The sequence below is a fragment of the Gossypium hirsutum genome, chromosome D01 (genome assembly GCF_007990345.1).
Source record: "Gossypium hirsutum isolate 1008001.06 chromosome D01, Gossypium_hirsutum_v2.1, whole genome shotgun sequence".
Lineage (NCBI taxonomy): Eukaryota > Viridiplantae > Streptophyta > Magnoliopsida > Malvales > Malvaceae > Gossypium > Gossypium hirsutum.
The window spans coordinates 45,154,906-45,167,232 of record NC_053437.1 but is presented as its reverse complement, the minus strand read 5'-3'; the positions used below and the strand labels follow the sequence as shown (position 1 = coordinate 45,167,232).

General features: G+C 30.6%; 1 protein-coding gene across 2 annotated transcripts; it reads right to left on the bottom strand.

Annotated features, from left to right (window-relative positions):
* Positions 1-1,398: 1,398 nt before the first annotated feature.
* LOC107922619 (plasmodesmata-located protein 6) lies at positions 1,399-4,120 on the bottom strand. 2 transcript variants are annotated; one of them, XM_041086532.1, is made up of 4 exons: positions 3,070-4,120; positions 1,934-2,056; positions 1,781-1,836; positions 1,399-1,662 (listed from the first exon to the last, which is right to left on the bottom strand). In XM_041086532.1, the coding sequence occupies exons 1-3, from the start codon at positions 3,800-3,802 to the stop codon at positions 1,826-1,828; spliced, it is 867 nt and encodes a 288-aa protein (XP_040942466.1). In that variant the 5' UTR covers positions 3,803-4,120; the 3' UTR covers positions 1,399-1,662; positions 1,781-1,825. The 2 variants fall into 2 exon arrangements, with proteins under 2 accessions (XP_040942466.1, XP_040942467.1); XM_041086533.1 differs by having other exon boundaries at positions 1,399-1,836; positions 3,070-3,998.
* Between the last annotated feature and the right edge of the window lie 8,207 nt (positions 4,121-12,327).

Below are 12,327 nucleotides of genomic sequence, written 5' to 3'. Positions count from 1 at the left end.
ATTTTCTCTATTCAATTAAAATCTTATTTTTAAAATATCGAATTTTTACCTATCTAATTTTCTGATTATGAAAACAAAAATAAAGGGAATGAATTGAGACACACAAAAAAAAAAAACTAAAACTAAAACTAAAAATGAAATTACATGGTAACAAAGGGATTGTTTGTTTTAGAATGGGACAGAGACTAAAACCCTTGTGATAAAAAGCAAAGCCAATTAGTTGGATAATTGAAGAGAGAGAAGATTCTTAGCTGATTCATGAATTTTAACCATAAATTATTGGCCTTCAAACACAGGGAATATTGTCTTAATCATTGTTGAGTGAGGATTATTATGTATTTAAACATTCAAAAGCTTAGTTGAATTAGATTATATAATTATCTCCAAGGCTGATATATAACAAGTTTGTGCTAATAAAAAATGTAATATTTATTATACCAAAACAAGATTAAATTATTCTGGTTAAAATTCAGACATTTTTTAGGGATACTTCTTCAACTCGTCAATTTTTTAATTTTGGTTCCTAAATATTTTTTTTAAATTAATCCCAAAACTTGACCTTTTTTCTCAATTTAGTTTCTAAACTTGGATTCCCTTAAGTCATGATGTTGTGGCATTTTAAGATTGTGCCAAATTGTTGCCTGAAATTTATAATTTATAATTTTTTTATTTAAAATTTTTAAATTTATAATTTATAATTTTAAAAAAAACCAATTAATGACATGACACAATCTTGACGGAATCCAAGTCCAGGAACCAAATTGGCAAAAGTTGTCAAGTTTTAAGACTAATTTAGACCAAACAAAATTTAAAGACAAAATTAAAAAAAATTACCAAATTTAAGGACTAAATATTACTTTATCTCTTTTTTTAACACCTCTTTCAACACAAAACAAATATTTGTCAAACATGAAGAGGGGAAGGTTTAATTGAAATAATTACTGAGATTAATTATTTAACTGTTATAAAAAATAGAGGATTAAATTATGTTAAATTGTAAAAGGTAAATCATAAATTTAAATATAATAGAGATTCAAAATTATAATTTATTCCCAAAACAATAAGAGAAAAGAAAAGTGATGGTCCTTTTTTGATAATAACTTGTTGATGCTTGGAATGTAGACAACATTTATAAATAGGTTGATTAGACATTAGTGGACATATGGTTGCTAAAAATAACTTTGTTTTGACGTAGCTATAAAATTGTTATCTTAATTTGATCCGATGTATTGTATGGCAATTCCAATATAAATTATATTAGAATCATAAGAAAGTTATAGCAAATAATCTTGTGACATTGAAATATTATTTTGTTCAAGTACAACTGGAACGTGAATACCAACACCTAATATCTTAATCACTGTATAAGTGAGATCATTAAGCATCAAGTCTCGGAGATGATAGAAAATAATGTTGAATTGATAGAATTAAAAAAGTAAATTTAATCTAAAATTACAGATGATGAATTCAAGCTTTTGCCAACCAAATATACTAAAAAGTTCGCAAAAGCTGTAATTACAGCCAACAAATTCACCCACTAGAAATAACACTTGTATTTTCACACAAGTGTTCACTACTTAATTATACACTCAGAAAAAGAAAAAGGGGTTTAGGCTTTTTCCATCTTATACTGCAACTTTCTTTTCACTTGATTCAAATCCCCTGTTTCCATAAACATATATTTCCTATCAATTACCTTTGGAGATCTCAATTAAAAAAAGATTTATGGAAGAGGTCATCCAAAAGTGTAGCTAAAAGGGGCATTAGAGAATTTAATTACCAGAAGCAGAAAAGGGTTTTTAGTGAGATCCCTGAATTGATTGTTTTATTTACCACCTGCAAATTTTTTTCAAAAATAGGAAATGAAAATGATTCAAAAGCAAAAGGCAGAAAGAAAAGCTCAAATTAAAGTGAAAGTGAGATATGGAATTACCTTTGCCATTGTCACACAGTTTTGATAAGAATGATAAAAAGAGTATGATCAAAGCAACTGCAGCAATGAGTCCAATTAGAATTGCCAGGGTCTTTTCAATCTCATCATCATTGTTATTTGTATCTACAACATTCACAAACGTTTGAACCTATTACTCCAAAATCCGTGTAGAATAGAAATTGTTTAATTTACAATTACAACTTCAAAATCTATGACCTTTTTTCCCTAAGGAGGGGGTGTTGGAGTTGGGTGGCATTGGATTCTTCTTTGATTTAATGGGGCATTAATTCAACAGTGGACCTCAATTTCATGCAAAATTGTACCAATTTGTTGTTCCCTATGCCATATATATATATTTCGAAATTCCAATTAAATTTAAAATCGAATTATCTCAAATTTTTATTCATTATACTTTTTCAACTTCTAATTCCATTAAAGGGTAGATGGAAATAGTACTACATTTTATAATGAAATGGTATATACATTAATGAATGACCAAAAATGAAAAAGTAATAGTAAGGTGTTTAGACCTATGACATATTCACAAGTAATAAGTTGAAATATGTTGTAAACATTTACATTCTTTGAAAATTTTGAATATAATGTTGGTAGTTTTATTTATAGGAATTTAGTTTTTATAATTTTTAAATTTGAAATTTAGATTCAACAATTAATACTATTAAATTTTTTGATTAATTTTATTTGTGTGATATTTTAAAATTATAAAATACTTGAGAGTAATATAATTAAAACAATATAATTAAACAAATGATGTAACTAACCAGAATTTAATAAAAATTGTTAATAGTTGGATTTAATTTTTAAAATCTAAAGAGCAAAAAGAAACTAAATTCCCTAAAAAAATACAGGGACTAAATTCTAATTTTTTGAATACTACATGAACTAATGAAACATTTTAACGATAAAGTTACTTTTAAGTTTTTCGGTACCACAAAAAAAAATTTTTTTACCTGAAAATTAGAAAAGAAACACATAATCTCTATCTCACACGAGAGAAAAACAAAGTTTACGATTTACAATATTTTGAATAATTTTGCAAATCACACAAAATATTAACCACCACCACCACCACCACAAAAGGGGGGTGGAGATTGGGGAAGGAGCTTACTGCTCACCTTTTTGGCTGTGGGAGTGGTCTCCACCTTCTGAGTACCGCGCGTAGCACTTGGCCAAGTACATGTCACCCCATTTGGCAGCCCCACAGTCGGTTTTGAGCCGTCCGATCGCTTCTGATAAGCAATCTTGGCACTCGCTCGGACTCAAATCCCCTACACACTGAGCTACACCTTGTACATCCCCTGAACCGCTAACCCGGAACGGCTTGTAGGTACCATCACTTGCTCCCAAGTAACCCAACACCGCATCACGCCGACCCAATGCGTCCGAGTAAGACGAAATCGACGGCCCACATTTTTTCACCACCACCGTCTTGTCCTCCACCCCCAGGAAAGTCGTGTTATCATATTTAACGAAACACCCTTCGAGTTGCAACGCGCCACCCGTAGAGTCAAGGCAAAGAGTGCCAAGTTGACTGACGGCTTTCGCCACACAACGGCCACAATCACCGCTGTTGAGGTTACCACGGCACTGGAATAGGCCGTAGACAGTGTCCTGATTGCTGGCTCCTGGAAGGGTAAAGTTACTGTAAGAGGTGTACATGGCTGAGTTGACCAGGGAAGTGAGTATGGAGTTGACGTTGGACTCATAAGGTGAGCCAGACGTGTATTTAAGCTGCGAACAGCCACCGAAAACGAAGGAATCGGTGGCTGAATTTGATGGTGTTATGAAGAAACACCATACAGCGAGAAGAAGAAGAAACAGCGACGTTGTTTTCGTAGCTAAAGCCATGGGGGTGTGTGAGAAAAAGAAGGGTTTGAAAGAGAATATAGAAAGGGGAGTGAAGGATGGCTTAAAGAAGAGGCTATCAAAGCATTAAAAACTGATGGATGCCACTGTTTTGTGTGAGAGAAAAGGAGAGGATTGTTGCTTTGAGGGGAATTTACGTAAGGAGGAAACCAGCTTCGTATTTTCACATGAATTTCCATATATGATTTTTTTCTCATATATTGTTTTTATAATGATTATTGAATCATTTTTTTACCAACTGCTTTAACTAATCGAAGAATTCGGACACTTTTTTTTAAAATTACTAAAGTAGATAAAAGGGTTTTGGTATCGTGTTAAAAAGTTTGCGACAAATCATTTCTAGTATTATTAACATTTTAAGAATGATTTACTATGGATACTTTTTGAGTTGATTAATGAGGAGTAAGGTGACATTAGGGGTTCAAGACAATTTTTTTTTTCTTTTTCCTTTAAAAGTTAGAAGAAAATATTATTGATTAATTATTATATTTATTGGTTGTTTAAATAAAAAAAATTAACAATATGAATCATTTAACTAACGATATATAATCCACAGTTGAATTAAATATTTTATTTGTATTTCAGTAGTGTTAAATTGAAGATTTGACCAATTAAATCTAAAAACAATAATTTCGATACCCATGTAAATTAAAATTTGAAAAACGTGACAAATCATCATATAGTAATAATATTACTAAGAATTAATTGCATGAATGAATATTTTTTTGTATTTAATTAGTTGGAAAATGACATTAGTGAGAGATGAGGGGATTGAGAAATGAAGTAATATAGTATAGGGTTTTCAGTGTTGGTGAGGTTAAAAGTCAGATGTGGTTGTGGTTGAGGGACCGGTGACGGTTGACCCGTATAACATCAAAGATGGTCTGGGACTCCTACATTATAATTCATCCATCAAAATCAATTCCATCTTTCATTTGCAAAAATCATTTGGTTCGGTGTGCTATCAGTTGAGTTTAGTGAGATTGGAAATATATTTATTCAGTATAGTTTTTATATACGTATCACATGAGGCCTTCAATATGGAGTTAGTGCGCGGAGCAAGATTTTGGATGGTTGGAGGGAGGAGATTACAATAGAAAGTGATAGGTACAAGTATTAATATTATTATTTTAGTTGATTTAATGATCAAAGATTCGAAAAGGGATTTTTCTAGCTACTTCTAGAAATCAAGTATCGTAGGAGAAAAAAATTTGCAATTTGTAGAAAGTTTTAATTCGAAGATGAGGTGTGGGGTGAGATGGGTACCTAAGTTTGTAGTAAATACAAATATATTTATCCAAAGGATTTTCCTTTTACTGGTAAAATAACGAGGCTTAAACAGCCTTAGCCTCAAAATCTGCAAGCACTGTTTGCCAACGGCTTCCAACAAGGTTTCTTAATTCCGGGCACCACCGTAGCCTCTTTCCTCATCTGTATTAATAGTAGACTTTCAATCATGAGATTCCGAAACCCTATCTGAATATCTCAAATTTCGTATAATAAATTATCTTAAACCTAACCATCTACCAACATATTTTTTATATTAAAATATCTTATTATTTATGAATTTACTTTTACTTAGTATGTAGGATGTTAAAAAATCTCAAAACCATAGGACTCCAACCCGATTTTTTTTTAATTGCTTTCAGGTCGGATTAGTTAGTTTTTTCATTAAAATTACAATTTAGGTAAAACCATCTTCCCCTGTCTTGTCCCAATATATTTACAAGAATACCCCACTTTTATTTTCACTTGTGTGTATCCCTTCCTTTGCACAGGGAATTTAACCATAGCTTAAAATCTTTTAAAGATTTATTTTTAAATACTAAACTCTTTAGGTTTATAAGATAAAACTGTTGAAAAAAGTTTAAAAAAAAAATCCAAAAGATTAATAAAAGCAGTTTCTTTAGAAAAAAATCATTTTGTTATTAAATTAAGTTACAAATTCATAAAATTAAAAGTTAACTTTAAGTTTTTCATTATTAAGCTTTCGCTTTCTTAATTTGTGGAAATGAAAGTTGACCGCTTAGTTCTATAACTATCTTTTTACTCAAAATATATAAATACATAATGTAAGAAAAATAAGAATAGAAATAGTTGAAAACAATAGATGATATTTTTGTTGGTTTATTTTTGTTTTTATATAATTAAAATAAAATACATTAATTATATTTTTAAAATATTAAAATTTATTAAATTATTTTTTGAAAATGAAATGAATATTTAATTTAAATATCTAAAATCTTTACGCTTACGAGTAACTCAAATTTTAGTTAAGAATTCAAATATCTAAAATATTTACATTAAAATGAATTTAGTGAATGATTTTGTTGCCTCATATTCATATGCGAAATGAATTAATACTAAATAAATCTAATATTCAAATATGTAATATATATTTGTATATGTATATAAATAGCGATTGTGTTAGGCATATATATTGTGTTAAGTCATGGTATTGATCATTCTAGTATGCTTAAATTTGTGATTCATTATTTTTTTATTTGACCAAATTTGCCTAATCTGTCATAATAATATCATTAGTTAATCTAAATAATTAACACCCTTTAATGATTTCAGTAGCTAAATAGAGTTTTTTAAAACACTTATTCTAACTCATAATGCCAAATAGAACTTTTTTCTTAGAATAATTTTTTAATAAAATTTCATATCAATATTTTAATCAAACAGTTAATGATATTAATGATCTAAAGTAACTAATATTAGCCCGCCAACCAACCTTACTAGAATTGATAGATTCTTACCAAGTGATGGTGGAAGAATGCAGACTTCTTGGTTGGGCCCTCCGCAAATACTGTAGTGGAAGTAAAGCTAAACAAATTGAGTTAGAAAAGGCCTTGGCTTCCAGCAACCAAGCACTAGCCCAGCTTCGCCAATCACACGAGGCTTCAGTCCACTAAAACTAGGAGCTAACCAAATCTGTCTCCAGGTAGGAGACTAAATATAATTCTAAGAAGAAAGAGTTTGAGGAGAGAATACGCCAACTGAGGAGCTATATCCATTCCTTAGATGAACAACGTTTGACGCACTTAGAGAGGATGCAAAAAGAAAACAACGGAGCCCTAGAGTGTTACAAGGTAAAAACCAAGGCAAGGATACAAGATTACCTTCCAAAGCTGAGATCCAACCATATTCTACACACCGAAGTCATTGTGGGACCTTTTTATGTGAGTCAAGTAAACTTCAGCTGTATGCGTAAGCTTACCAACATCAATCTAGGCTTCAATGCACTCAATTTTTTAGGGATTGAGTGGGAAGAATTTTAAAAGAAGTGGAAGGAACCTAACAACCTCTTCTTCTCTCTAGAACCAGAGCCAACCACTCCTGATCCTATTGAGGAAGCTGGTTATGATGGGGAGGAAGACGTAGAGGAGATCGCTGATTAGCCAGCTGAGGATAATGTTTAATTGTTCTTGTACTTGTCTCCCTATTTTAATAAAAATTTCTACCTTTCTTCCATTGTCTCTTATTTGAGCTGTACTTACCTTTCTTTTTGTTGTTCTTAAATTATTTATTACCAACTCGTAACGATCCTCCAACCTATACACAATCACTTAACACATGACACCTTTATTTTCGTCTAAAGGGCTAAGCCAGATCTAATGTATCATGCATATAAGGGCTATTCTTTAATTTCCTATGTTTAGAGGATCAATTAAACCTAAGCTCTGATACCACTAAATTGTAACATCATTTGTAACACCCCTAACCCGTGTCCCTCGTCGGATTTGGGTTACGAGGCATTACCGATCAAAATACAACTAAGAACAAACATCCATTTCAGTTTAAGTACCAAACAATATATTCATTTCAATTCTATTCATCTAGTATAAATTTAAATCAAACTAATACTTTCGATTCTATAATTCGTATTTTCCCAAATTAACATTCAAGCTTCTACTCAATTATATAAAAAAATTCGTATATATATATTAAATACTTAATCAACTAAAGTCAATTATGCTTTATGTTTTATGACATATAAACAATCCATGCTTCAAAATTCAACATGTCAATATTATTCCTTTAACCAAAGTGTCGAATCAATTATCATGCATCAAAGTCATACTACATAGGCTTTATAAAGAATATTTCACACTTTATAACCATAAAACTTCATGGCATTCGAATGTCTAATTAAAAAAAATCTAACGTAATTTGTTACATATACTAGGCACACACTTCACAACATTCATTTGTATATATATATTCCATTAGCTAATTATTGAACATGTTATTTTTATCAACACATTTTGATGTTATTTATCTTAATCAAATAAGCAGTTAATACACTTCCCAACTATGCTCAATTTGGACTATAATAATGCAACCAGTTAAAAATGCATTTTTGCCTAAACCAATCATACCAACATTGGACAACATATGTATATACAATGCATTACCTAACATATAATTTCCAGCCCCAAGACATACCGATTCATGCACAATTCATACTAAAATACTATCCAAGATTATGCCAATTTCTATCATCACTTAATTAATCACTTAACCAACAATAAAACCACGTTAATTTGGTCAAATACTCACGACATTACAAAACACATATAAATTCTATATGTCCCTAGCCGAATTGTATATATACATATTTTTATACCATTTTATCTCACAAAAAAAACCCAAAACAATTTCATTATTAACAATTTAACTAATACATAATCAACCAATTACCAAAATTATTCATTCAAACATTTCCAACTCATTAAAACATTATAACCACATATTAAACCCTATAACATAGTCCCCATAATGATTTAAGTACAAAGCCGAATACACTCCAACTTAAACAACATTTTTAAGCCACTCATAAGGCAATTATAAACACATATCATAAGTTAAAATGCATCCATCATTTACTTCATTTCTTAAGTCGAATTATAAGACCATCCATCACATAAGATATATTTTAAAACTTACTTTCAAAATAAGCTAAATACATGGCTGATTCACATCATAATTAATATCATCATCAAGCCATATTCGCATGGCTATATATATATACTCAATTCACAATTTAACCAAATGAACACTAGCCTATACATGCCAAAGGATTATAATTCAAGCCTTTGAAATACCAAATTAACGATCGATGGTGTGATGAACTTTCGTGGCGATCCCCAAGCTCATAACTAGTTTTCCAAAAATCTATAATACACCGAATGAACACACAAAGTAAGCTTAGAAAGCTTAGTAAGTCATAAGCAATTAAAATATAATAAGGACATTAACCACATTTTTCTATTTGGCCGAATATAAATAGTCACATGTACATATAAATTACCTTTCATAACATGTATAAATTACATTATTAATTCAAATGCTACTTACTATATTTTCATAAACATTTTAATTCTTACGTACTGAACCATTTAGTTAGACTTTCACATTCGATCGTAACTTAACATTGCCCAATAAATCATTCAAAATCAATAAGGATACTCGGATAGCTCCAAAAAGCTCATACAACGCCAATGTCCCAGACATGGTCTTACATGTAATTAAATATCGTTGCCACTGCCCAGATAGGGTCTTATACGAAATCATATATGACGCCAATGTCTTAGACATGGTCTTACACATGAATCTCAAATCGATGCCAACGTCCCAGACGTGGTCTTACACGATAACACATTTCAACATTCTTGAGGATTCGTATGACTCTCGGATGTCGTAATTCAATCAAATTAAACTTGTAATTAGTCAACCTATGTTAAATACAATTCGGCATTATAGTATACATATACATATTTTGATTCGGCTATGTATTAAATAAGGACATTAAATTTAACCTCAATTATTTACTTACGAACTTACCTCAAACGAAGACGAACGGATGGAATCAACTACTTGACCACTTTCGACTTTCCTCGATCTAATCCCGTTTTCTTTTGTTCATGATCTATATAAATTCAAATTTGGCTATTTAATAAAACATTTCATTCAAATTTATTCAAAAACACATAAATGGGAAAATTACATTTTAGCCCCTAATATTTTACATTTTTCACAATTTAGTCCCTATTTCACAAAACACAAAATATTCAAAATTTCACCACACCCAAGGTTGGCCGAATTTCACTAGGGTCCCTAGCAGCCCATTTCTTTCATTTATTTCGCATTTCAACCCCTAAATTTATAAATTTCACAAATAAATCCCTAATTTTGATTTTTATCAAAATTATTTAACAAAATCTAATAATCTATCAACAAATATTTATTTTTCATCATCAAACAACAAATTCATCATATTATCAACAATGGAAATTCTCAAATTCATCATCAACTCTAACAATTAATACATGGGCTAGGTAATATACTAAGTAACGATCACAAAAACGTAAAAATTATCAAAAACTAAGCAAAACACATACCAAATTTTAGCTTCCAAAGTGCCGAATACTTAAAACACGAAATATCTTCTTTGTTCTTCAAGTTTCGGCAAAAACAAAGCCAAATGCATGGCATTTTGTGTTTTATTTTATTAATATCATGTTATTTACCTTTTTACTATTTTAAACTTAATAAAAACTTAATATAAATTACTTAATTCATGGACATAAGTTTCCACTAACCTTATAATGGTATATTAACCTTTTAAGGACTTCCCATAAATCAAATCATAACAAATTAGCATTTTAACAATGAGAATGCCATTTTTACTTTTTATGTGATTTAGCCCTTTTCACAAATTAAGCACACAAACGGATAAATTAATTCACGAAAATTTTACACATGTCAATTCACATACTATAAGCACGGAAAATAATATTAAAATATTTTTTGATTCGGATTCGTGGTCTCAAAACCATTGTCCGACTAGGGTCTAAACCGAGTTGTTACATCATTTATCCGAACTGATTGCCAAGTCTGTGTATCAAGTGTCACAACTAACCTGAGTTACTTAACATCAATTTTTAATTTGATTTATCTAAAAACTTATTCAATTCCAAGTTTAATCCATATTTATCATATAACATTATTCTGACCTCTTACTTATCAACATATTTCTAACTTTAAATAAAACCTTCTACAATTACTAAGATTCTTACAATCATTTTGCTTCTACAATTAATAAGATTCTTACAATTATTTTGCCTTCCTACTCATGAACAATTATTTGCATAGACTTGAAACTTAAGAATTCATTATAAATACACTTAATCAACCCTTGAGGCGTAGCCTCTAGGGTGTCTCTCTATATACATTAAATAACTATTAGGCCTTTCGTATGAGCTTGGCGGTGTCTGACTTGGTCCCTTCTCATACAAACTTGTCAATCTTTGATCTTGCATCAAATGAAACCACTAATAAGTTCAAATAAACTTAGTGAGATTTATTACATTAACTATTAATGAATAACTCATGTTATCACAAGTATAAAGATTTGATGTGCGTAAGTTATCACACCTGATTTCCTATAAATCAAAAATTAGGAACAATTTGGAGGTTAAATTGAAAGAGACAATGCAGATTAGATCCAAGTCTAGTTCAGTTAGATTAGAACTAGCAGATTCCTTAGTGGGAAACACAATGATTGTTAATGGGTGGATTTTACATTGTTGAAGACTGTGCGAGAAGGGCTATAAATAACTGAAAGATGACTTCCAAGAGAGGATTCATCTTGATTTTGTTTTATTTTCTCCTCTTCCTCATATTCTTCCTTGGTTTCTTTGAAGAAGAGATGATTATGGGAAGCTCTGCATAGAGTGAAGATCGTGAGGTTTAAGTTAGAAAAGTGGAAAATCCAGTAAGCTGGTAAGGTTTTTCGTCTTTCTATATACATAAGGTTAAGAAAATGAAGATAAGGATTTACAGAAACCATATTAAGGATTCTGCATGTTTCTTGAAAAGTGAGATTTAAGTTAAAAATGATGAGTTTAGCTCATAATTATGGTTGTCATGCTTAACTACCTGGAGATTAGAAGCTCTAGCATTTGGAAGAGATAAGTTGATAAGACCAAAAAGCATCATGCGAGTTTTCATACTCCTTCTATGGGGTTCTGTGTGTTTAACATGAGTATGGGTTAATTTCAGAATGAGTTCCATGATGATGCATTACCTCTGTTGCTTGAGAATTCTTTATTGCATAAGGTTGAGTAGGTTTATGAGTATTCGCCAGTATGTCGTTATGAAAAGATGTTATGAATTTCTTGTAATGTCTTTTTATTTATTGTGGAATACATAAGAGAATTATAGATGGGTAAAATGAAGTTAGGATAGGAAAAAGGGTTATTTTGTTAGATACCGCCATACGATGGTGCTAAGTGCACCAGTGATGAATGAAGCTTCGGGCCTTGTGGAGCAGACATTACAGTGTTTCAGCATCAAGGTTAGGAGTGACAAAATGGAGGAATGGGCGGTGGAATAGAGAAATTTGAATTTTATTAAGATTCCACCATTCGGGATTGTTGGAAGCAAATCGTGATTTATGGATTCCATAGAAAATGTTTATATTTCAAGACATGTTT